This window comes from Tenrec ecaudatus, chromosome 8, assembly GCF_050624435.1.
Source record: "Tenrec ecaudatus isolate mTenEca1 chromosome 8, mTenEca1.hap1, whole genome shotgun sequence".
NCBI lineage: Eukaryota > Metazoa > Chordata > Mammalia > Afrosoricida > Tenrecidae > Tenrec > Tenrec ecaudatus.
In genome coordinates this window covers 61,817,980-61,843,925 of record NC_134537.1, presented here as the reverse complement: position 1 = coordinate 61,843,925, position 25,946 = coordinate 61,817,980, and the positions used below count along the sequence as shown (strand labels likewise).

At 38.3% G+C, this 25,946-nt stretch overlaps 1 protein-coding gene and 1 pseudogene across 1 annotated transcript in view; both read left to right on the top strand.

Moving 5' to 3' along the window:
- The window catches only part of RYR2 (ryanodine receptor 2), an 819,632-nt gene that overhangs the window by 455,498 nt on the left and 338,188 nt on the right, over positions 1–25,946 (top strand). The window contains exons 26-27 of the mRNA XM_075556394.1: positions 8,472–8,631; positions 22,050–22,197. Coding sequence (XP_075412509.1) covers positions 8,472–8,631; positions 22,050–22,197 — 308 coding nt within the window. The remainder of the gene's footprint in view (positions 1–8,471; positions 8,632–22,049; positions 22,198–25,946) is intronic.
- On the top strand, positions 10,606–11,076 carry LOC142454334 (coiled-coil-helix-coiled-coil-helix domain-containing protein 2 pseudogene; annotated as a pseudogene).

Genomic DNA, 25,946 nt, shown 5'->3' with positions numbered 1-25,946 from the left:
TTCAATTGTTTCCAATATGTTTCACCAGCACCAATGTCCAAATGCATCAGTTCTTCTGTAGTGTTCTGTATTCACTGCCTGTTTTCTACACGCATCTCAGGTGATCACAGAGACCATGCTTGGGTCAAGTGCAATTTGTTTTCAAAGTGACATCTTTGCTCTTTAACATCTTAAAGCGTCTAGTGCAGCAGAGTTCCCCAATGCAAGATTTTGTTCGTCATTTAAATTTTTGGCTGCTTTCTCTATGGGTATCGTTTGCAGATCAAAGCCAAATGAAAGCATTAACAACTCCTTTCCCCTCCTTTTTAGTTGGCTGCCATATACATTCCTGGATTGGGTCTGACCCCTGCAAGAGTGCCTGGACTTCACCCTAGGAATGTTTTATTTTGTAGTTTTTCCCCTATGCCCCTTGCACTTCTTAAGCTTATCGCACATGACTCATGTTGCACTTGTCCTTTTATGCTTTGGAAAAGAATAAAAAGAGGAAGTGGATAGTGGGGAACAGGGAGTGCACCACTAACCCACACACGTGGAAGTATTGTTCTTGGCTGCACAGGAGCGAAGGACCAGACCTCAATCTGGGCCGCCAAACCTTAAGGGCAACATACTTGCATAAAACAGCCAACTAGCAGAAAGATCTATGGTCTGGCCCCAAATCCAGCTATGGGGACCCCCACCACAGCTCTAAGCGGGGCTGCACTGGAGACAGTACGGGAATTGTGCCCAGTCTGACCCCACTTGACCCAGTGACACAGAAGGGAGTGAAACAGAGCAACCAGGGGAACAAGGCAATGCAGTCCCTGAGGAATTCCAAAAATAGACTTTGGAAATGGTGAGCAGGGCTTGGCACCTCATCAGACTCCATTGGAAAAGATTAGTAATGGTCAGCAGACGGACAGGGAACTATTTATAGGCATTTGTTGTTGTTTCTCTCATGTCTATCTATCTAAAATAGATAGGAGAAAAAGTTCTGAGGAGATAACAGTGGGGGCCGACTGCTCTGGAGGGATTTGGGAAAGGAGAAGACAGGGAAAAGGGGCCTACAACAAACCCAGTCACAAGTGAGCAACAAGAGATCTAAACTTGATGGCTAGGAAGGTGTATAATGTCTGGTAGGGTTTGATGAAGTGCAATGTAGCTAAGAGGAATTACTGAGAGCCGAATGAAGATTGAACAGGAGGAAAGTAAAAGGAAATAGAGGAAAGACTAGGCGGCAAAAGACATTTATAGAGGTGCTAATGAAGGCATGTATGTATGTAAATATATTAATATATAATGGCAGGGCTATAGGTTTATGGACATATATATTTTACTGTTAAGTAGTAAGGTAGCTGATGAACATTGGATCTCTGCTCAAGTACTCCCTCAATGCAAAAACACTTTGTTCAAATAACCTGGCATTCCCTGATGCTCACCTTCCTGAGAGTCACTGAAGAAAACTGGGTGCACAAGAAAATGTGATGAAGAAAACTGATGATTCCCAGCAATTAAAAGATAAAGCATCTGGGTTCTTAAAGGCTTGAAGTTAAGTAAGCAGTCACTAGCAAGGAAGCAACAAAGCCCACATGGAGGAAGCACATCAGCTTTGTGATCACAAGGCGTTGACAGAATTAGTTATCAGGCATCAGAAGACCCCCCAAAATTATACCAATATGAATGATGGTCTGAGTAGAGACCCAAAGCCCATCAGTAGACAATTGGACATCCCTTCACAGATGGGACACAGGAATAAACGAGTCAGCCAGGTTTGCAGCATAGAACGGACACACACACACAATATTCCTCTAGTTCTTTAATGCTTCCTCCCCCAAACCCTCCACCAATTTCACGACCCCAGTTCTACCTTACAAACCCAGTTAGACTGGAGCATGTGCACTGAAACAGATAGGAGCTCAGCACCGGAATCCAGGACAGGTAACCCCCTCAGGAACAGTAATGGAAGTAGTGATACTCTGAGGGTAGGGGACAGATGGAGGGAGACACAAGGAACCAATTGCAGTGATCAATGTATAACCCTCCACCTCCCCCCACCCCACCCACCCACCTAGGAGGATAAACAACAGAAGCATGGGTGAATGGTGAAAGATATGAAAATAATACTAACTTATAATTTATAGAGGGTGAGAGGGTGGGGAAGTGAGGGTTAAAAGAGGAGCTGTAGAAAGAAAAGATTTTGAAAATTATGGTGGCAACATACATACAAAGGTGCTTGATACAACTGATGTATTTATTGTTATAAGATCTGTAAGAGCCCCAATACAAAGAATTATTAAAACAAGAAAGAGCGTGTTCACAATTTCAATGTTCCCTCTATTTGTCATGATGTTACACACCGGTTCATTTGTGAGTTCCAGTTTAGTTCCCATTACATTGAGTTGTAACCCATAAGGCTGTCGTTTTTTATCTACACCAGCAAGTGCTGCAAGTGGCCCCTGCTTGCTACAGATAGTTTAGGTCATGTTATTCTTTGTATTGTCCAGCTTCTCAGATTATTTGTTCAGCATACAGGTGGAATAAATATGTTGAAAGGACACAACAATGACACATACCTTTCCTGATTTTAAGCCACATACTGTCCATTTTTGGATAGTCCTAATGTCTTAATGACTGCTGCGTGGTCCATATACAGGTTCTACAAGAGGACAGTGAAGTGTCCGGGATTCCTATTATTCTCAAGATTATCCATAGTTTGTTATGATCCATAGAGTCTTTCGACTTTCTGAGATTCTCTACTTTCAACTAAGATCCATCTGCTCTCAGCAATATCTCTAATGCTATGTATCCTTGTGAATATCTGGCATATGTATTATATGTTATATGTACTCTTAAAACTCCTTTTGAATTATCACACTATTTTACTGGCATAAGATTGTTTGATAATATCCACATTCTGTTGAGTCACTTTTCTTTGGAATGATCATATATATATAAGTTGGTACCCCAGGTAGCTGCCTTCCAAATTTCTTGGAATAAACCAGTGACTGCTTCCAATACCACATCACTTTTTTGAAAGCTTGGCATGCTGTCAATTCCTGGATTCTGTAATGCTTTCAGTGCAACCTGGGTTTTCTTCATACCATTGATTTTTTTGAAAACCATGTTCAGCCTCTTGAAATGGTTGAATTTTGACCAATTTCTTTTATGAAAAGTGATTCTATGTATTCTCATATTTTTAACCGTTTTGCCCATAGAATCCTTCAATATTGTACCATCTGAGGCTTGATTTCTTTTCCTTAGTTCGTTGAGCTTGCGATATGTTTTTCTAATTTCAGATATTTCCATATTTTATTGTAATATTTTACTTTGTTTTAAGCTGTTTTTTGAAATTTTCTGTAAACCTCTTTCATGTCTTCATTTTTCTTTTAACTTTAGCTACTCTCCATTCAGGAAGACGTTTCAGAGTCTCTACTGAAGTCTGCTTTGGTCTTTACGTTATTGCCTGTCTTTTTACTGATATTTTAATTTCCTCATGTATGATTATCTTGATGTCATCTCTCAACTTCTTTGGTATTTAATCATTAGTGTTCTACGCAGCAAGTCTATTCTTGAGATGGTCTATAAATTCAGATGGGAAAAACTCCAGGCTACATTTTGGTTCTCACAGACTTGTTTTACTTTTCTTTTGCTTCAGCCTGAACTTGCATACTGACAACTGATGGTCTGTTCCACGGACATCTCCTAACCTCCTTTTGGCTGAAGATATTATGCTTCTCCGTTGTCTTCTCCCATAGATGTAGTCAATTTGGTCCCTGAGTATTTCATCTGACAGGGTCCCTGTGTGTATTTGTCATTTATATTGGTAAAAAGTATTTGCAGTAAAGCAGCCATTGGTCTTGCCAAATTCTATCATGCAATCTCCAAGTTCATTTCTGTGACAAATAACTTATTTTCCAATGACTCACCCTTCCTCTTAATTGCCAAATCTAATTTTAATCACTAATAATCATTAGTGCATCTTGATTTAATGTTTTATCAATTTCTCATGAAGGGTTGTTCTAATTCTTCAATTTCTTCATCATTGGCCTTAGTGGCTTATGTGTAAATTTGAATCACAGTTCTATTAAGTGGTCTTCCTTATAGGAGTATAGATATGATCCCATCAGAGGCCGCATTAGACTTACAGATAGATCTTGAGATGTTCTATTTGATGATGAATGTGATACCATTCCCCTAGAATTTGTCATTTGTTGCAGTGTAAGCATTTGATTGTCCAATCAAAATGGCCAGTAGCAATATATACTGACTTAATAATACCTAGGATTTTGATCCTTGTGTATATCATTTTCAGTTTGAAGACTTTCAATTTTTCTAGGCTCCTACGTTTTACATCTTATGTTTGTTTTGTGGGGTTTTTTTTTTTTCATTTTATTGGGAGCTCTTACGATGCTGTAAGAATTTGTCATTTAATTAGATCGTGCATGATTGTGCCGTTGCTTCCACCGTCAGTTTCAAAACATTTTCCTTCTTTGTGAACTCCTTGATGTCAGCTTGCCTTCACCCCCCCCCTGGAGCCCTTATTCTTGTTATATATGTTATAAATTGTTATTATTGTTATCCGTGTCTTATACTGTCCAATATATCCATCCAACTACGATTCTGTTACTTACTCCTCTTGAGTGGGGTGGTACAGTCACCATTGCTGTCAGCTCCGCCTTTCCTCCCCTGCCCTCTTCCCGTACTCTCAGAGGCTATTACCCCATTACTCTTTCTCAAGGGTTACCTACCCTGACTTTCATCCATCCATAGATCTTAGTTATACACCTGAGCATACGCATGTCTAACTAGGTTAATGAGGTAAGCGAAGAACCATAATAGTGAGGGATTTAAGAACTGAGGACACTTGTGCGTTTCATCAGTGCTGTATTGCATCCTGGGTAAACATCCCTTGCATGTGGCACTTCTGTTAAGGAAGTTTGGGGCCTTTCTTTCATTCAGGTGGGGTTTGGTCCTCCACCCTGTCCATGCACCTTCATGTCTATTTAATTGCTTTTTTCAACTTTTGATACCTATACCCACCAACACCTCATGATACACAGGCTGGTATACTTCTTCCATGTGAGTTTTGTTGCATCCCTGCTAGATAGTAGTTTGTGTGACTTCAAGCCTTTTAGACCCCAGATGCTTTATCTCTTAATAGCCAGACATCATCCACTTTCTTCACCACATTTGCTTCTGATTATTAGTGAATTGTTGCTGCTGGCTCTTCATATTTTGTGTCATGCTCATCAACAAATGTTAGTCTGGAACTTTTATTCCAAGGAAGACCTCCTTCCCTGCCTTCGTCCTTTCATACATCCCTCTCATTCCATCTGGGAAACTTCTGGAGATTCTGCCACTAGATTTGGTTGCCACAGAAGACATGCTGTTTTCCTTTAGCATGTTTAATTCAAGTTGCACAGGCTCTTAGGCTTCCTAGTCAGGGAGAGACCAATAGATGGAAGCTCTGGCAGCTAGGAGGATGAAGCAAAGACAAAAGAGAATGAGAGAGAGAGAGAGAGAGAGAGAGAGAGAGAGAGAGAAAGAGAGAGAGAGAGAGAGAGAGAGAGAGAGAGAGAGAGAGAGAGAGAGAGAGCTCAAAGTAAGGAGAATCACAGCGGAATATAGGGACTAGGGCAAGAACTGAGACGCGAGAAGATGAAAGACTGAATTTATTGACATTGTTCTAAACTACTTCCAGTAAATATTCTTAAACTCATAAATTAGACTGTGAGTACTAGCTTGATCATTTGTGTGGTATATTTGAAATGTACTTGGAGGCTTGTTTGAAGAAAATATTTTTCATATAAAAATTTGTACACATAATGGCTTACAGATTCCATATTTGTGTTTTCAATAATAGAATTTTATAAGATACAATGATTCGTATGACTGGTTAAGAGGTATTAATTATATCTTCTTTAAGTTTTTTGTGTGTAAATTGGGTGAAGATTTACAAAACAGATCACTTTTCTTTTCAATAACTTGTACACATTTTGGTTCACATCATTGATTGCAATCACACAATGTAATACCATGTCCCCCACTTCCTCCCTATGTTGTTTCCATCCCTTCTTTCCTAACTCTTCTGAACTTCTCTTTTTTCTTTGAGTAAATGCGGCCCTTTTATCTTATATAGTTGATTCTAGTAAGGTGTGTGTAGACTTTTCTACTGATTGGCTGAAAATTGAACCATTGGGTGAATTCATTTCCATACCTGGAGGGTGACTAAGGGCCATAATCTCAGGGGCTATATCAGTCTTTATCCCAACCAGTAACTCTTTTTATGATTTCAAATTTTGTTCCCATTTATTTTTTATCCCACTCTACCTAGTAGTAGCTGGGCACCATCTAGTTATTCTGGCTTTAGGGTGGTGGTGACTGATGTTCTCCATGATGTGATCCCTGAGTCCACCGTACTAAGTTATCCATATGAGTGGATTTATTTTATGCTTCATTCCTTTAGACAGAAGAGACCAATAGTACTCTACATGACTGCTTTTAAGATTTTTAGGTCTTAGAGTGGTTACGCTTTAGGTTGCTAAACAAAAGGTCAGCAGTTTGAAACCACCAGCCACTTCACAAGAGAAAGACTGGACCTTCTGCATTAAAAACTACAGTGGTCGATCTACCCTGCCCTACAGAGTTACTGTGAATCAACAGCAACTAGTGAATGAGTCACTACTCATCTAAGTAGGATGTAAAACATTGTCTTTGTAGGCTGAGTCATACCAATTTATTTTAGAGCCCCTTGAGACTGGTCCTAAGGTTCTAAGCCAAGCAACTCAATCTCCAAGATGTTTTCACGTCCACAAAGTCTTTATAAATTTTCCCTGTGATCTACCACATTTAAACCTATTTATATTTGTGATTATAGTCCCACTCTTCCATCACAAAGACTGATTACTTTTACATATAGAGTTCTGATTTAAATAGGTAAGTTGTTATGTCTATAAAGTTACCTTGTGAACATAAATCAAATTATATAAATCAAAATTAAGAAATTACTCAGCCAGTATAACTTTTAAACAGAGTTTTTCTGAAGTTTCTATCCTTAAGTAAAATATATATAAAAAAGAAGTAAGGAGGTAAAGCCAACTCTATTCAGCATCAGAAATTATTCATTGCTAAAATACATCAATATAATTGACAAATACAATTCCATTCAAGGACCTTATTCAGGATAATGAAATGAAAGGACCATTTGCATAATTTCTATTCAAAAGTTTTATTTTCTTACATGGTCACATCATTAATGTTAATTTAGCATACTTATCTGGTGAACTTTTTTTTCTTTGCACAAGGTGAGAATATTTCCCATATGTCTATATGAACTCATTACATGATAATTCTGTGGACTGAGTACTGTTTTATGTATAATAGTTGATAGAAAAAAGGGGTCAGAAACAGATTCTGAGTTCAATGATCTTACGGTGTAAATATGGGAACTATAATATGGCAGATGAGTGAAAGAAATGCAGCTGTAAAGTAGGCTGTGCCCAAGTGCGGTTCAATGCAGTGAGGCTCTGGGGGCGTGGGGAAGAAGGGCGGCACTACTGCCCTTGTGCAGGCATTTCATTACACTGCACAGATATTACTGTTTTCAAAATGTGAAGTTCATGGCAATCCGGAATCCAACAAGTCTATCGGTTCCATTTCTCCAACAGCATGTGCTTTTTCTCTGTGTTGCATCTTGGTCATTCTCACACAATTTCAATATCTTTTACGTAATACTGTTGCACATATAATCAACTCCGTGGTTAAGAATTTTTATATGCACTGCGAAAAAAGAAAAAAAACCGGATTACTCTATTGCAATATTCACCTTATTGTGAAACTGAGGTATATATGTGTTGAAAATGTAGTATTTTTCAAAAATTAAAATCTACACCTATTTCAGTACCTTTTCTTTCTAATTCAGAGTGTGGAAATAGTCTCTAGTAAGAATCTCTTAGAATCTAGACCACATTAATGTTATAAATGATTATGTAGCTCAAGTTTTCCCACATCATAGCCTCAATCTTATTTTCAGACTTCCTAAATAAGGAAAATAGTCATGACAAGATAGAAATAATTTAAATTAAATAATTAATTTAAATGCATTACAGTTTCATTACAGAATAATGAATGTGCAGTATCTAAAGTATTTTGTGAAAAATAATTGAGGTAGTTAGTTTATTGTGCCTTTTGCTACGCATCTATAGGAACATTTCTATTATTAGCAACTCAAACAGTGATTTCTCACCTTTGAGAGTCCATTTCTATTTTTTTGGTTAAAAAACAGCAACAAAAAAATACCACAAAGATTGTGTGCCTTTTCTATAAAATGAATGCAATTTGAATTGACAAGGACCCAGGCTTTTTGGATGAAGCTTTACCAGGGTTGACTTATAGAACAGCTAAATTTATAGGGGCCATTCAAAAACCATGCTAGGATATTTTAAACGTGATTTATAAAAAGACCAATTATTGTATTCTTTTGTTTTGCTTTTTAGTTACCAGTTGACCAGTGGATACAAGCCTGCTCCAATGGACCTGAGCTTCATAAAACTCACTGTATCTCAGGAAGCTATGGTGGACAAGTTGGCTGAAAATGCCCATAATGTGTGGGCTCGAGATCGAATCCGGCAGGGTTGGACTTATGGCATCCAGCAGGTACAAAAGATCTATGGTTCCAAAGCACATAGACTGCGATTTATTTTAGCAGGGATAAGCATATTTTGTAGCGGGAAGAATTAATTACTGATTGCTTTAAAACTCTTACCATATAGGATCTAATCTAACTGGTGTCTTAATCAACTTGTGTATATGAAGTAAAATGCTTTTTTTAGGGCTGTACACAAGAAATTAGCTGGCCTTTGTTCTGGTTATTATGACAAAAATATTGTAGGTATATGGTAGGTATTATTAGAACTGTGATTTTCAACATGGTTTTATAATTTTTTCTCTGAGAGTGCAGTTTTGAGCAAATATGGGAACAAAAATTTGAGAAAAATAATTCTTGGAAATTTCATATGAATTTCAGAAATCAAATTCCTTTTTTAATGGTAATGAATCTCATTATGCACATTCAGTGGTGTAGCAGTCTGTAAATTAATATTTGTATAGCAAACAAAAGATTGGTCATACTAAGAAACAGACATAAAGATAATACAAAGTTTTTTGACTAATTCAGAACAAGTTTTGCCTATAAATATATTTTCATTAAAATTAGGAGTCGGGGGAACAGTAGATTATAGAATTGTCTGAATTTCAGAATTGGAGTTCAGTGGCTGTGTATTACTTTTGATTGTGTGTATGTGTGTGGGGGAGGAGAACTTGTGAGAGTAGCTAAATGTTATTTCATTATTGAGACAGCAGAGCATAGAGGCAAAGAGCAAACATTAGCCTGAGTGATTGATGCATGTGACTTGGAGCATACTACTGAAATTCACTGTTACTGTTTTTTCACATCCATAAATTATTTAACTACATGACAGGCAGTCCCAAGATTACATATGAGTGCCATTCCTAACGTTGTCTGTAAGTTGAATTTGTATGTAAATTGGAACACTTAAGTCAATTTGTATCTCAGATAAGTCCATTTAAAAAAAATAATGTACCTTTTTATGCATTAAAAAGTTATGAAACATTTCTTGATACATTAAAACATCTTTAACATCATTACATAGTCATAATAATAATGTTTAAATTCACATCACTAAGTAGCACCTATTTGTTATCATAAACCGTTATTATCCATATAGTTATCCCACTATATCTGTGTGAGATTGGATCCACTTTGGATAAGAAAATCTGCAGATACTCCGGTCTCTTATATAAAATAGTGTAGCATTTGCCTATAACATACTCACATGCCCTTACATACTTTAAATAATGCGCAGATGACTTATAATACCTAACATAATAAAAATGTTATCTAAAGAACACTTTGTACTCCTTGTTACTTATTGAAGGATTATTTTGACCACTTAGTAGCTTGTTTATTTTAATTTTTTTTTATTTTTGACTGGTTAAATCCAAAGACTGGAGGGCTGACTGTAGGCACTCTGAATTTTTAACTAATATACACTCATATCAAGATATATACTGCACCAATTCTCCCTCAATAGTGTAACAAAGGTAACTTACTTCTAAATGGATTACAACCACAGGCATAGGTGTTGGGGTTTAGAATGTATATATTTAAATAGATACATAAAGATATGTATATATTTATAATGTATATACTTTGGGGTACACAATTCATTCATTAGGACTTTCCTAATAAATGTCCTATAGTTCTTTTAGGTAGTAGACCCCAAGTACTGCTCTTAATAATTTCTGGTTCAATTACAGCTTTTAGCTTTCTTTCACAACTCTGAATAACTCCAGTATCAATTTGAATTCCTTTAGTACTTCGGTTAAATCTTCCTAATAAAAACTGTATTACGCTTTCGATAAAAGGCTCCAGCTTTTTAGAATCAACAAACTGTTACGAGGAGGCTTCTGAGCCTTTACTTGGTTAGTCAAATTTACTGCAGCAAGAACAGAACCTGGGCCCCGTCTCCTCTCCGGCGCCGCAGAAACCGCTCGCTTCTGCCCTCCGCGTTTCCCACACCTGAGAAGCCGCCTCGCCCCATAGTTACGATGCCGCGCGGAAGCCGGAGCCCTACCTCCCGCGTGGCCACTCCGGCCAGCCGAACCCCTCAGATAAAAGCTGCCCCCAGGCCAGCCCCAGCTGCCCACCCACCAGCTGCAGCCCCACCAACTGCGGTCTGCTCACCTGCTACAGCACCCTGACAACCCGATCTGATGGCACAGATGGCGACCACAGCAGCCGGTGTGGCTGTGGGCTCTGCTGTTGGGCACACACTGGGCCATGCCATCACTGGAGGCTTCGGTGGGGGGAGTGGCACTGAGCCCGCCAGGCCTGACATCACTGACCAGGAGCCTCCGGGAGCCCAGCCGGTGTACCAGCAGCAGCAGCAGCAGTTTGGTCCTTGCCACTATGAGATGAAGCAGTTTTGGGAATGTGCCCAGAAACAGGGCGACCTCAAGCTCTGCGAGGGTTTCAGTGAGGTGCTGAAGCAGTGCAAATTTGCAAACGGATTAGCCTAATCACATTCAGACCGAGGAACTGGGATCTACATCTCTCATGACCAAGTTAATTTAGTATAAATCGATAACTGATAGTAGCTGTGTAACGTGTACAAGTTAAACCTCTTTTCCATCATTAATCACTTCCTTACTTTCAGAATCACCTTGGAAAAAGGCATTGTTCTGTATTGAGATGATGTCACATTTGGGGCTGGGTTCGTGTGGCCCCCTTAATCTAGCTGTTGTGATATAATTATTTGAATTAACAAAAATAAAGTTATTTCCTGTCAAAAAAAAAAAAAAAGAACAGAACCTGGACTTTCACAAGTTTGGTCAGGTTTCGTCTCCTGCTGTGAGGCTGGGTTATACCTGCAATTTCTCTCTAAGATTTTTCTTGCTCCAGCAGGCAGATACCTCGCCTTCCATGCTGGGTGGGGTCTGTATCAAGCTTCATTCTCTGTTTCCCTGCCAGGAAGCTTTTGCTAATGACAATCCTTTATTGCTGACTGTTGAGCAACACTGACCCCCCAATGCGTTCTTTTCCTCCAGAGGGTGCAAAATCTGGTTACTTTTAAACCCAAACTCAGTGCTCCTGGCCCATGCTCTGGCGCAGCCCATGGCTTGCTTTTTAACTTCGCCTCTTTGCTTCTATTTTCTGCGCTAGTTTTCTGGGCAGCTATATCTATAAACTTCACTTCCTGAACTTCATCGTCTGTGTTAGCTCTCTCAGTTTGCATTTCTTGGAGCTAATCTCTCTACCTCCAGCACTGGCTTGGTTAATTGCATTACAGTCTCTAGTCTTTCTAACACTAAATTTCAGCAGGGGAGTGTTAGATTCGGACAAGGAAGGTGAGCTCACCTTGGGCGCACGGAAGAATAGGACCAGTTGAGATGCGAAAGCGGCAAAAGGAGTTTATTAGCTAGCTCGAGCTAGGGCTTTCTCCCTCCGCTGCCTGGTGCAGCAGGGACCCAGCGTCCAAAAGGGAATCAGCCCTGAGCGCTTTGTTCCCCAGGCTTTTATAGGGCCAGGGGCAAGGGGCGGGACAAGGGGCAGTCCAGGGTTGCTGTTCTTTAAACTTATTGGAGAAAACTTCTGGCGCCAGCAGTGATTAGTAAGTATGTTCGCGCATGCTTTCCTGATTGGTCGGTCACTGGTGGGCTGTCACTCAAACTCTATTGGCTAAGGTGTCATTAGGCGATGTGTCCCATTGGTTAGGTTGGATCAGGTGATGTGTTGCATCAGTAACCAGGTACTTGAAACCGAAACTGAAAACCTAGGCCTACCTCAAACCCTGGCTTTCATACAGCCTGTTTTACCTTTCACTCTGCTGATTCCAGCAGTGGCACCCCCGTGCCCCACAGGAGCAGATGCTTTTCCTACGCTGTCCCCTTCTCACTCAGGCTTAGTTTTCTCAGCTTTGTCTAGAAATATTACCTCTGTTTGATGCCCATTCTGCTTGCTTTCATAGCATTATTTAATAGCCTCACTTTGGGTCTTGCAATGTACTGCCTCTAGTGCTCTATCACCTTTGAACCTTAAGTCTCCAAGGGCATATGGGCTTTGGCCATGAGGCTTTGTTTATAATCAGAGGTCTTAGATAACTAATCAATCCCAGCTTCTTCAGTTTTTTCTAAAGTTTTATCACCTAATTCATACTCATTCATAGAGACTTTAGTTGCTTTCCTAGATTTGGATAGACACAAGATTTCTCACTAAACTGATAATCTTTCTCTTCCTCCTGCAAAGGTTCTAAGACTATCTTCACTTGAGCCCACAGAGACCATGTCTCCCCGGGGATCTTTTCCCCTTCTCTGTATGCTTTCTTCAAGTTTGTATCTACTCCCTCCCAAGTTCCTAGATCTAAAGTTTCTTCCTCTGGGAACCATGGATTATACTTTTTACCACTTATAAAATGCCTTGCATTTTTTATTCATTACTGCTGCCTTCTGGTTTTTTATGTTTTTTTTTTTTTTCAATAAATGTGTGAGAGTGATAGCATAAGTCTTGGGTTTACTTCCTTCTTGCCCCATTGTCCTCTTGAAAATATTATACTACTATTCTTATTCCTATTTATCTGCTAATCCCCATATCCCACAATTTCTCCCGTTCACACTCCTGTCTGCTGGGGTCGTACAATTGTTACAGGGGGTATAACTCAAAAGAATTCTTTTCCTTGCATCACATGATGGCCGCCATTAGTGGAGATAGCCAGTCCCCCACAACTAATCACAGGTTTGATAGGCACAATTGTATGGTTAAGAAGCATAAAGATTATAGTAAAGTCATAGGGAAATGGGAGAGATGGGAGAGAGAGAGAGTAAAATAAAGAAGTCAGACACATTTCATAGTATCATGCTCACCTCAGCTCCTCTTAGTGGTACATGTGGAAGTGGGGGATGAGAAGGCAGGAGCTCTTGTGAGGTTTTATTTCTAACCAAAGCTTACATATCTTTGCAGGCATGCAAGCCCTCTGATTCCAGATAACAATGTAAGTCATGAGAAGGGGTTGTAACAGCAATACAAGCAATAGAAGGGGATGGCCTAGGGGCGTATACACAATAGTTCAGGGAGGGAATAAGGGTACATATGTGGCAAGATGGGTGGGCTCTAGACTCAATATAGTAGCTTAAACTTAGTCATCCTTGAGTGGTCCTGGGCTTGCCTTTGGGCACTCCTTCAAGGGAACAATATCAGAAGGGAGTGGGCTCTACTTAGAATGAGTCAGTTTACACAGTCTGGCTGCTCTAGATACCCTTAAGGAGAATAACCTCAGACCTACTTTCAGTGACCTCCTAGTGTACAGTTATTTACCATGTGTAGCAAGCAGCGTCTTGGTTTTGGCATATATTTGAGGGAGACAACTTGGGAGAAATCTTTCTGTTTCCTGAGAGGTTGGAGATGGAGATGATGGAATGTTAAATTGAAAAGGGCTTTATTGAGGCAGGGAAAGAACTCCCTGGAGGGAAGGGAGAACAGAGAAGGATGGGGACATCTTGAGCCCCTGGGCTGGTTCTGAGACCCAACAAGTTAGGTCAGAGAAATCGCAGCTTGTTGGTGAGGCGGTGGGAGATATATAGGGCTTGAGCTAAGGGAGGTATACTTGACAACAGGAAGGGCGATTTTTTTTTTTTTTGCTTGTAGTTGCAGGACCTTGAGTCAAGATGCAATCTGATCCCTGGGAAAAAGTGCCTTTGTTGTTTGGCAACCAACTCCCTGGAGTGCTGGAACAAGGGAGAGATAAGCTCCTTGGAATGTTAGGGCATACCTCAATAGGTCATTTATCTTCCCTAGAGGCTGGAAAGGGGGTCCTTGAAGGTTTATCTTCCTGAGGAGCCAGAGAGGAGATGGGGGCTGCCTCTGCCTCGTCTGGACCTGTCCCAAACATTTCCCACTAATATTATTCTCTTTATGAAATTCAGGATAGGTAAATGTATAGAGAATATAAAAGATTAATCGTTTCTTTGGGTTATAACAGGGGAGGTTGAGGTGACATGGGGCGCTAATAATAATGAATACAAGAATGAAGAAAAGAATATAAAATTGTATACACAACTTTTATATTTTTAAAATATTGATTTGCATGGTATATTAATCATTTGTCAATAAAGTCAGGTAAATTGAAAAAAAAAACACACTAAAAGGCATCCTCACATATAGGTTGCAAAGATCTGACTCTTTAAAACCTAGGACTCTATGGTCCTGTTATAGGGTAAGCACCACGAGGGCCCACTACCTTAAAACTAGGTGAATTAGGAAAATCCTAAATTTTATTTTCACACTTATGGGAAAGGAGAATGGGGTGGGTCCTTCCTCCAAATGCCTGTCCCCTCATCCCTTTGTTTACACTGGATATATGTAAAGACACAGTGAAACAGTTCTTTCAAAAAGATCTTGGAATGGCAAGTACAAATTAGGAAAACAAAGTTTTGTTTTAACAAAAATCTTGTGTTACAGAGCTTTCATTACTACTTAGGGACCCGAAATCTCTGGGAGACAGACCGAGTATACAGATCTTGAACCTAAGTGAGGAGAGGGATGAGGCTTGGACACTGTTATAGGGCACTCTGTGAGACAGGATAGATGGGTCTAGCTCAGAGTCAGAGCTATGGAAGGCTTCCAGGGGTCTAGCTCAGGGGCACAGGTATGGAAGACTTCTAGCTAAGTTACATCTACACAAACAATATAATTCTCCTAACTACATTATATTATTTCCATCATAAAATAATAGTGGACTGACTTTTCAGATCACTTCCTATCATTCTGACCCTTTGAGACCCTAGAGGCCATGGTCCCACCCATTGAGACACAGACAGCTCTGTTCTGGGGTTTGTTTGTTTAATTATTTTATCTGCATTTCATCCACATATCATACAATGAAATAGTTCAATCATTTCAAAAAGATTTGTGCAATCATTATCACAATCAATTTTAGCACATTTTCTTCTTCCTGGTACTCATTGTTATTCGTGTACTTTTAAAAATTGTGGCAAAAATATACATAACAAAATATTCTCCAATCCATAACTTCTACGTATCTAATTCAGTGCCATTGATTATCCTCTTCATATTTTCAATTGGTATCCTTTTCCAGATTATTCCACCACCATTAAAATGAACTCAATGTCCCCTAACAAATACTCTTTCTTCTTCACCTGTGGTAACCCTAGGTCAAGTTTTGTTTCTTTTTTCTTTTTAGTAGTTTTAATTTAATATTAGCATATCATAAACATCCATAGTGAACATTTTTTAAGTTGTACATACATCATCACAATCAATTGTTATGTTCCCTCCCTCCTCCTACTTTCATTGTTTGCTCCCCAAGTCCCCTCCCCGTCTCCCTTACATCCCCAATAAACTGTCACATCAGTTATTGTCCCTAGACATCCACTCTTGTGCTTGACAAACTGGGAAAGCTAACAGAAACAAAGCAAAAGAAAAAAAGCAAAATGAAACAGAAAGACCAATAATAATATAATAATAAAAATAATGAGTAAGACTGAAAAGGCCACTAACAATATTTTAAGTCAGAGAAAAAAAAACTCTGTTGTGGAACAAGTGAGACATATTTGGGCCCAGGATAAATTCAGGTTGGTAAGAGGGAGGTCAACTAATAAATATTAAATTATAACATGGTCTGAGCCAACATGATCAAATTTACAATATTCTCTGTTACATAGTAAAGATTTTTGGGTCCCTTCCTGTGGCTGGAAGGGATCTGCTGAAGACTTAATCTGACTAGATCTTTTGCTTATTGATTTTGTGTTTCCACTGCCCTCCATAGCCTTCTACAAATTTGGTGATCACAGTTTAAGCTCGGACACTTTCCCTTTCATCATATTTGGATTTTGTTATTGTTATCTTTGGATCACACAGGCTGGTGCTTCTTCACTGTGGGCTTAATTGATGCCTCACTTAGATGGCTGCTTGTTTGAATACAAACTTTTAACATCCCAGATACTAGTTCAGTTGATAGCAAGTACCATTTCATCACAATCCTTTGTAGTAGCACCCTTATCTTCAGTGATTTCATCCTGAAGGTGAGTATCAAGCAGAGCCATGTTATAAGAAGTGTTCTTGGATTGGGGCTAGAATTAAGTGGCAGCCTAGCATCCACAGGTCGTCCACAGGTTCTTAACAACTTTCATTTACTTTGACAGTTATATTACAATAAAAACCCAAGTCATCAAGAACACTAAGAAAAACAAAAGCAAGCAAACACTAAAACAAACAAATAACACCCCCCCCAAAAAAAAAAAACCCAACAACAACCCAAAACTAAAATAACTAAAAAGAAAACCTTTGCAAATCATTTACCTGGGGTATCCAATGGGATAGGTCCTGTTGATAGGAGGAGTTTATGTGTGTAAAGCCCAACTATGAGCTCCCATCTATCAGTTATTGCTTTGTATCAATTGGTTTCTTAATTTTTTGAGCTCTGTTTAGACTGAGCATGGGGTTGGTATTAGGGGAAATTTTCCTGTATACTTTTTTACAAGGGCACATCCTTGACTATCAGGTTACAATCTGTAATATTAATGCGAGGGGAACATTGAGATACTAGATACATGGTGACTCTGGGTTCTCTTGACAGCTCTGTTTTCTATGTCCCTTACAATCAGTTTTGCTGATCTCTAAGGTGCTCCAGAGCTCCAGAAGTATCAGTAATCTTTTTTGTTTGTTTGTTTTCTCTTTTTCTTAGAGGACAACACATGTAGCTCCTTTGCCTATGTCCTGCTATTTAGGAGGCTACAAGTTCAAATTAGCATGCCGGCTCTATAAGCAGGATTTCGTTCTGTGCTAGCTCTCCGAGCTTCTCTGCTCAAGGGTGATCTTGATGCGCCTTTGCATCTCTCTTGGCGCATCTCTGCAGGTGCAATTTCAAGATGCAGTGCTCTTCCCTTCTTTTCTTTGCCTGTCCCCTTCAGTCTAACCCAACTGATAGATGTTCTGTTTTGGTAGTTGTTGAAATCCACCAATCGCAGACTTACTCTCGTTAACAAAAGACTGCGTGGCCATATCCATTGCAGAAAGGTTGTCATGTGGGCACCAAGAGGGCTGCATTTCCCAGTCACTATTGCCGGATTACAGAAACCAGTCCAGAAAGAGTCTACATTTTATTGTCAAGTCGTGGAAAGGATAAATCCTTCCTCCAAATGCTGGTCTCCTCTTGTCTTTATTCTCACAGGGAATATGTATGTGTATATTTATGAAACAGTTTTTATCTCTCTCACACACACACAAATCTTGGAATGACAGGCAGAAATTGGGTAAACAAAGTTCTGTTTAATAAAGATCTTATGTTACAGCACTTCCATTACTTAGGGACCCTAAATCTTGAGGAAACAAGCCAAGTATACACATCTTGGCCCTTGGTGATGAGGAGGAAGCCTGAGAAATTCATAACACTCAAATAAGAATCAGGTCATTGGCTTAGCTAGTACCAGTGAGAACTCATGCCTGGATACTATCAAAGGACACTCTATGAGGCAAGTTAGAGGGGGTTAGCTCAGGGTCACAGTTGTGGAGGATTTCTAACTAAGTTCCATGTAACAAAGTATATAATTCTCCTAATTGTATTTCCATCATAAATAATAGCGAATTATCTCTTCAAGTCACATCCTATCAAAAACACTAGGACACATGTCCTTAGTTTATACAATAGAATTTTCCAAATCTTAAAAATTTCACTTTCCTTTCTACAGTCCTTTTTAAAGCCCACCTCTTTCCTAACCCATGTTTTTATAAGCTTCAGGAAAAACCACATGACCACTTTGCTCCTCCTTCGAAAGCATCACCATTCCTTCATTGTTCAATTACATTAATCGTTTTAAGACCTCGCCAGAACTATACTTAATCTCCATATTTCTAACAATATTCTAGATAATTTTTAAGAATACTCTGCAACACAATCTATGATTTTACTCTTAGGCATCATAAAGCTTTCTCAACCTCACCCATGAACCTGTCCCCAAACCACTTCCGCATTGTTGGTATTTGTTACAGCAACGGCACTACTTCTCCTACCGAATTGTGTCTTTGTGCTGAAGGAACAGAGTATAGCACGTGGCTTTAAGAAGCACAAGCTTATGTCCTCACAGATTAAGAGGCGAGAGGTCTGAAGTAAGTTTGCCACAAAGGGAAACCTTTCTTTCTGCAGGGGCTAGAGTCTGTTCTTGGTGTTTCTGCTCCTTCCATCCTTCTAGCCTCTCTACCTCTCTGCTTATTTGCTAGCCTCATCTGTTGTATTCATTTCTGTTAGTAATCTGACTCAAAAGCATCCTCATAAAATGATGCCTTATTAACATAACAAATGTAACTCATACCCCAAAGGGGATTATCACTTCAAGTTAGGATTTACAATACAAATTTTAGGAGTACTCACTTCAATGCAATGTAATCCTAATGACATAGTAGATGACATGCTGGCTGCTAACCACAAGGTCAGCAATTCAGACTCCTCAGTGAAAGCCCTGGAAGAAAGACGGGACGTTCCGCTCCTGCGAAGATTGACAGCCTTGGCAAGTAGTTCCATTCTATGCACCAGAACTGACTCTATGAAATGAAGTGGGTTTTTTAAAATTTTTAATTCAACCTATAACAACTCTTTATTCCAGCGTCAAAGTTCTTCATTTGCTTATTAAATTTCTTCCTGCCTGAATATGATTTTCACTATTAAAATAGATTGTCTCTAATTGATTTAGAATATGGTACAGTTTAAAACCGCAAACTTAGTTTGAAAAGTATATTTTCAGAAATTGTTTTAATCCAGTGGCCTTTATAATTTGGTAAAAACAGAAAATTTGAATATCTGAATTTATTTCATAAAATTATATTCTTTTATCTGGAATAAGGATTATGGATGGTGGTAATTTAACCACTATGTGATTATTAAACTGTTGTGGGTGACATTCTGGTCCTTATCTTGTCATTGTTATGTGCTGTTTATACCAGTGGGATGAAGAATTAAGAATTTTGTATTGGATCTCTGGAAAGAAACATCTTTTTCACTTGGAAGATTTTGTCTGTCAGACAATACAGGATTTCTGGATAACCACTTACTATTGGAGGTTTCTATTTCTGCCACATGATACAAGTTCCAAATGAATACAAATGAGTTAACACTTCTCTGGCTCTCTTGCATTCAAAACTAGTTATCTGTGTTCACTTTGAACCCTTGACAAGACCGTGTGTGTTACAGTAGAGCTGTGCTTTATGGGATTTTCAAGGCCTGAGTTTTTTGGAAGTAGATCATTAGTCTTTTCAATCAATGTACCCTCTAAGTGGAATAGAAAGTGAAACCTTTCAATTAGAAGGGAAATGCCTTATACTAATCATGTCTACCAGTTTTATCACAAATATAAATATTTATCCAAGGAAATACTGAAGGAGTGCCATTTATGAGCAGACTTCCAGAATTCACCTCCAAGAAGCATAACCCTCTAGAGATTCCAGATTTTCACTGTTGGAAAAGTTGAGTTTAGCAACCATGTGACAATAGCAATATGTTTGGAAGATTCATTGGTAGCGCTGGCAGTCTGTTCATGCTATGTGTTCATTTTGTTGTAGCTTTGTGATTGTCATAATGGAAATTCCTGAACTACTTACTCTTGGTGCTACCCTAACAAGCCACCCGGCTGCTGTTGGCTCCAAGTCTCTGTATCCTCAAAACCAAATCAAACTCACTGCCATTGAGTCCATGCCAGCTCATAGCAACCCTACAGGAAAGGGTACAACTTACTTTGTCAGTTTCTAATAGTAGAAACTTTATGGGAGTAGAAAGTTCTATCATACTCCCGTGGAGCATTTTGAACTACTGATCTTGTGGTTAATAGCCCAATAAGAAACCACTATCACAAGACTCATTTTGTCACTATCCTACATATGGAGATTCTTTTCAGATATTCATTGCAAATTTGCTCGAGGGTATCAAGAAGGAAGGGTGGAGATTTTTCCAAAAAGGTATGAGAATTCCCACAATCCCCAAATTCTTCTTAATGCTAAATTAAGAACTGATTTTGCTTCTGGAAATAAGAAAAATTTGACAAATTCTGCAGCAGATTCTGTTACCTCTCTATCCATTTCCACACACTTGAATCAAACTCTGCGAGACTCCTTAGGGAAACGTAGTATTGCCCTAGATGATTGTTAAGACTGTAATCTTTATAGGAACAGATTGCCATAGCTTTCTCCTGCGGAGCGGTATGTGGTTTCAAAGTTCTGTCCATTTGGTTAGCAGTTTGGCGCTTAATGATTATGCCACCAGGGTTTCTAGAGGCCGTTTGCATACAGAAGTTAATTTCTTAAGTGGTAGTAACTCATAGGACCTAATACATCTCTACCATTCCAATGAAAATACATTTTTTACCCTATATTTAGTGTTGGAAACTCAAAAAGAGGAGGGCAGTTCTACTCACTCCTATAGGATTTCTGAGTTGGAAATGACTCAATGGCAGTGAGTTTGTTTGTTTGTTTTATATTTAAGCATCTTTTTGCTAAGATAATAAAGTGTTTGCCAACAACATTTTAACCATTTATTTAAACAAAATAATAGCCAAGGTTAAATTTTCTTCTTTAGTCATATGTATGAAAAAATGGAGGAACAATGAAAACTGAATAGATTCATTTGAATTATGATATTGTGGAAGAATATTGAATATACATTCCACAGACTACCAGAAGAAAGAACAAATATTTTTTCTTTAGGATATTCCTTAGAAGTTAAGATGATAAGACTTCATCATACATACTTTGGGCATGTTATCTGGAAGAACTCGTCCCGAAGGGAGCCAATATACTTGGTAAAGTAGAGGGTCAACACAAAAAGGTAGACCGTTCACAAGAGGGGTTGATACATTATTGCCCGCAAAAATGGGCTCAACTCTAGCCATGATGGTGAGGACGGCGTAGAACCAGGCAGTGGTCCCCGTTGTGCATTGTGTCACTGTGGTTCCAAACCAACTTACAGCACTAACATTACACAGCAGCACCCCTTTCAGTGATCCCGTTACTACTTTCCCCAATAGATACTCTCAACTTAAATATTTTCCCAAGCTATTTGACGGCTGTCTGTATCCTGCTGAGTTTTCTCTGAAGAAGGGAAAGCAATTTGTTATTCATTGACTCAAAACCACTGACTGGGGCCCGGTACTAATTTAGAACAAAGACTTGTCAGTTTCATACATGGAATTATAAAGAAATTATAAGTGAACCCTTTCCTTGTGGCCATTGCCTATGGTAGATGGTTATGAGATGATAAGCTGAGTTATTGTTTTTACTTTTTCTCCTTGTGGCAAGAACTGCTTTTAAATGTATGCATTTGCTAATTTGATCGAACCTTTTATTAATAGAATCTTAGTAACTTCTACATCCTGGAAAGATGAAGAACATATGGAAGAGACAGATTTTACTGCAAAATCTTCAAATTTGGTAGCTTTCTACTTTTTAAAAGCCATTGGAAATGCTTCAATGATTTGTGCAATTTTTCTTTCTATAGGATGTAAAAAACAGAAGAAACCCCCGTCTTGTTCCCTACACTCTTCTAGATGACCGAACCAAGAAGTCAAATAAGGACAGCCTTAGGGAGGCTGTGAGGACACTGCTAGGATATGGCTACAACCTAGATGCTCCTGATCAAGATCATGGTATTTTTGTTTCATTTGTATCCCTTTTGCTTGCAAAACCATGTAATGTCGCTGTAAAGCCCGATACATAAAAGGGGAAGTTCTAGATAGATAGTCTGAATGTTTAATTTACCAATGGCTTATACAGTTATTCTTTATCTCCTGCCTGAGAACAGCTGAAGGAACCTCTCAGTAGGGTGATTCAGTGTGCAGTGATTATTCAAGGGGATGAAATAAGCTTCCCTGCCTGTAACTGGTTCTGGAATTGTTCCTTTTACCCAATTCTCTTTCAAAACAGGTGAATCAAATTGGTAATGGAACTTTGCCTCTAGGAGGAGCTAGTGTTTTGTACAATCCCATACTCATTACTTATATTGGCTCATACATTGTTATTGTTAAGATCCATTGAGTGGTTCCAGTTAATAGTAGCTCTTTGTGTAACAGAACCAAATGTAACCCAGTTCTATACCATCTTCACTCTCACAGCTATGCCTGAGCCCATTTTGCTACTACTCTACCAATCCATGTTCGTAAAAATCTTCCTATTTTTGCTGACCCTCAGCAATACCAATGATGCTTGTATTCAGGGAGTATGACCTCCTGATGACATGTCTAAAGTATGTATTATGAAGTCTTGCTCTCCTGGCTTCTAAGGAACATTCTGGCTGTACTGCATTTTGGCCAGATTTGTTGGCTCTTCTAGCAACCCATGGTATATTCAATATAATTTGCCCATATCATAATTCAAAGGCATTGATTTCTTGGTTTTCCTTTTTATGGTCTAGCTTTCACATGTGTTTTAGTCAATTGAAAACAAAATGGGTTGGTTCAGGAGTAGCTTAATACTTAAAGTAACATCCTTGCTTTCTAACCTTTTTAAAAAGGCATTTTGACCCTGATTTTCTAAATTCATTTTGTTGTTCGATTTTTTTTTGACTGATGACACAGTAAGTATTGATCGTCGATCCAAGTAAAATGAAATCCTTGGCACTTTCAATATTTTCTTCTTTTATCATGATGTTGTGAATTGATATATATGTGAAAATTATGTTTTACTTTATGTGAAGATGTAGTTCATGTTGAATGCTGCAGTCTTTGATCTTCAGCACTAACTACTTCAAATGCTCTTCACTTACAGTGAGAAAGGTTGTGTCACCTCCATATTGCAGGTTGTTAATGAGCCTTCGTCTAAGCCTGAGATAGCACTCTTCTTCATATTGTTTAGATTTTTGGATGAGTGCCTCACCAAACAGATTCAATAATTATGGTGAAACAATATAATGCTGACACACCCCTTTCTGATGACAAATTACTCAGTAATACATTGTTCTATTTGAATGATCGTGTCATAGTGTACGTACAAATTTTACATGAGCATAATGAAATGCTCTGAAATTACCATTCTTTTAAATGTTGGGCTAACTTTTTGTGATCCAGACAGTTGAATGCCTTTGAATAATTAATAAAATATTAGTAAACACCTTTCTAATATTCTCTGATGTTAGCTTTGATTCATCTGACATCAGCAATAACATCCCTTGTTCCATATTCTCTTTTGAATTCTGCTTGGATTTCTTTCCGTTCCTTACTGGTTTACTACACAACTTTCTTTGAATTTTCTTCAACAAAGTTTAATTTTATGTACTATTAATGATACTAGTAATACTATTAATGATAGTTTGGTCATTTCTGTATTTCATTGGGTCACCTTTTTTTGGACTAGGCATGTGATAGGTAGGTTTATTGTGCCAACCTGACCAAAAGGATTGTGGGATTAATAAGGTTCACTATTGCTGTGTGCACTAATTATGTTATGTACCTATGTGAATATATGTGGAGATATATATATCTATCTATATTCATAAGTGTCCTGGTTTTGTTTCTCTAGAGAACCCTTTCTAACACAGGGCACAATTATGTATCTCTTCAGTGTACTAGATAGCTGTCTTCCAAATTTCTTGGCCTAGCCAAGGAAGCACTTCCCATATTGCATCTGCTTGTTGAAACATCTCCATTAGTTATCTGTCAATTCCAAGAGCCTTACTTTCATGGAGAAGTCCAAGGAAAGCCTAGTTTTTGGTATAATGACTGTGTGTTCATTTCATCCTCTTTTGAATCTTCTTGAATTTCTGTTATTTTTCCCATAACTTCCTTCAATATTGCAACTCAAGGCTTGAAATGTTTCTTAGTTCTTTAAGATTGAGAAACATCAAGTGTACTATTACCTTTTGATTTTCTAACTGCAGGTTTTTGCATATAACATGATAATACCTTTCTTTATTTTTCCAGCCTGACCTTCAGAACTTTCTATTCAGCTCATTTACTTTATCATTTCTTTTGTGCTCTTTTGTTATTTTATGTTCAAGGGAAAGTTTCTCTTCTGACATCATTTTGGTCTCTTCTCTTTTTTACAATAAAGTTTTATTTCTTTACATATCATGTCCTTCAATAACTTTTCATCAAATATTTTCTTTTGATGATCTTTAAATTTTAGTGGGGTATATGTTAGGTCATAATTTGGCTCTCATAGATTGGTTTTAATATTGTTTAGCTTCCATATGAACTTGCGAAAGAGCAATGATATTGTTCCATACTTGTATTCAATATGATTTTTGCATATTCCATTCAACGGCATACATGTATATAATCTTAGATTACGTTGCTGAAAATGAAGCATTTCCAGTTACTAGGTCATTGGTCTCACACAATTCTATCACACAATCTTTGTGTTGGTTCTATCACCCTGGTTATATTTTCCAACTAATGTAAGTCCATTTCAACTCGTGATTGCTTAGGATATTGATCTTGAAGTTTTATTTTTGACAAATTAATTTTTTTCCTATAGTAACACTTATCTATTGCACATTCAGAGAAGTACATCATGCTTGGTAAAACAGAGCGACAGAGAAACAGAGGAAGGCGATTAATGAGATGGTCGGACACTCTGACTACAGCAATGGGCTCAAGCATAGGAGCAATGATGAAGGTGGACACAGACCAGGGAGTGCTTCATGCCGTTGTACATAGGATTGCTATGGGTCAGAATGGACCGTGCGGCACGGGACAACAACACATTCCATATTCTGTTTACTAACGAACGTTTTGCAGCTATTTCTTTTACTTTGAGTCATGTGACATTAGCCAATGAAAGCCCTCATGCTTTCTCTTTGGAAGTCATTAAGGTCTGCTCTCATTTTGAGTGTCTTCCAAGGAGAGGCGCTTATCTTCCAGTGTTTGATCAGACAATGTTTCCATTTTATGCATAGGGAATTTTACTAAATAATAAATTATAAAATGCTTTATGAAAAGACATTTTCTTGAAATAAAACCTTTAAGAATATAGTTTGAAGTAATAAAGCCCTTGAGCTCTCGCTCATACATTTTGGTTTAATATCCTATGGTGTCATTGCTCTTGTTAAAATACAAAGTGAGTTTCCTTGCTAAGAGGGAAAAACTGAAGAAAGTTATACTAAGCAGGCATATTGATGAGAGCATTGAGTATTCTCTGTTTTTTCTTTCAACTTTGAATATTTAATCCCATTTGCTTTTGAGCTGTATGATTTTAGGTGAGAAATCAGCTTTTAATCTCATCTATGTGATGAGTCACTTCTCTCTTGTGTTTTTAAATCTCTACTTTTAAATTGTTTATTTTATAGGTGTAGATATTTTAAGTTATCCTACAGTAAGTATATTGAGCTTCTTGGATGTGTAGATTAGTATTTTTTAAATTAAACTTAGGAAGTATTTGACCATTATTTCTTCCATCATTC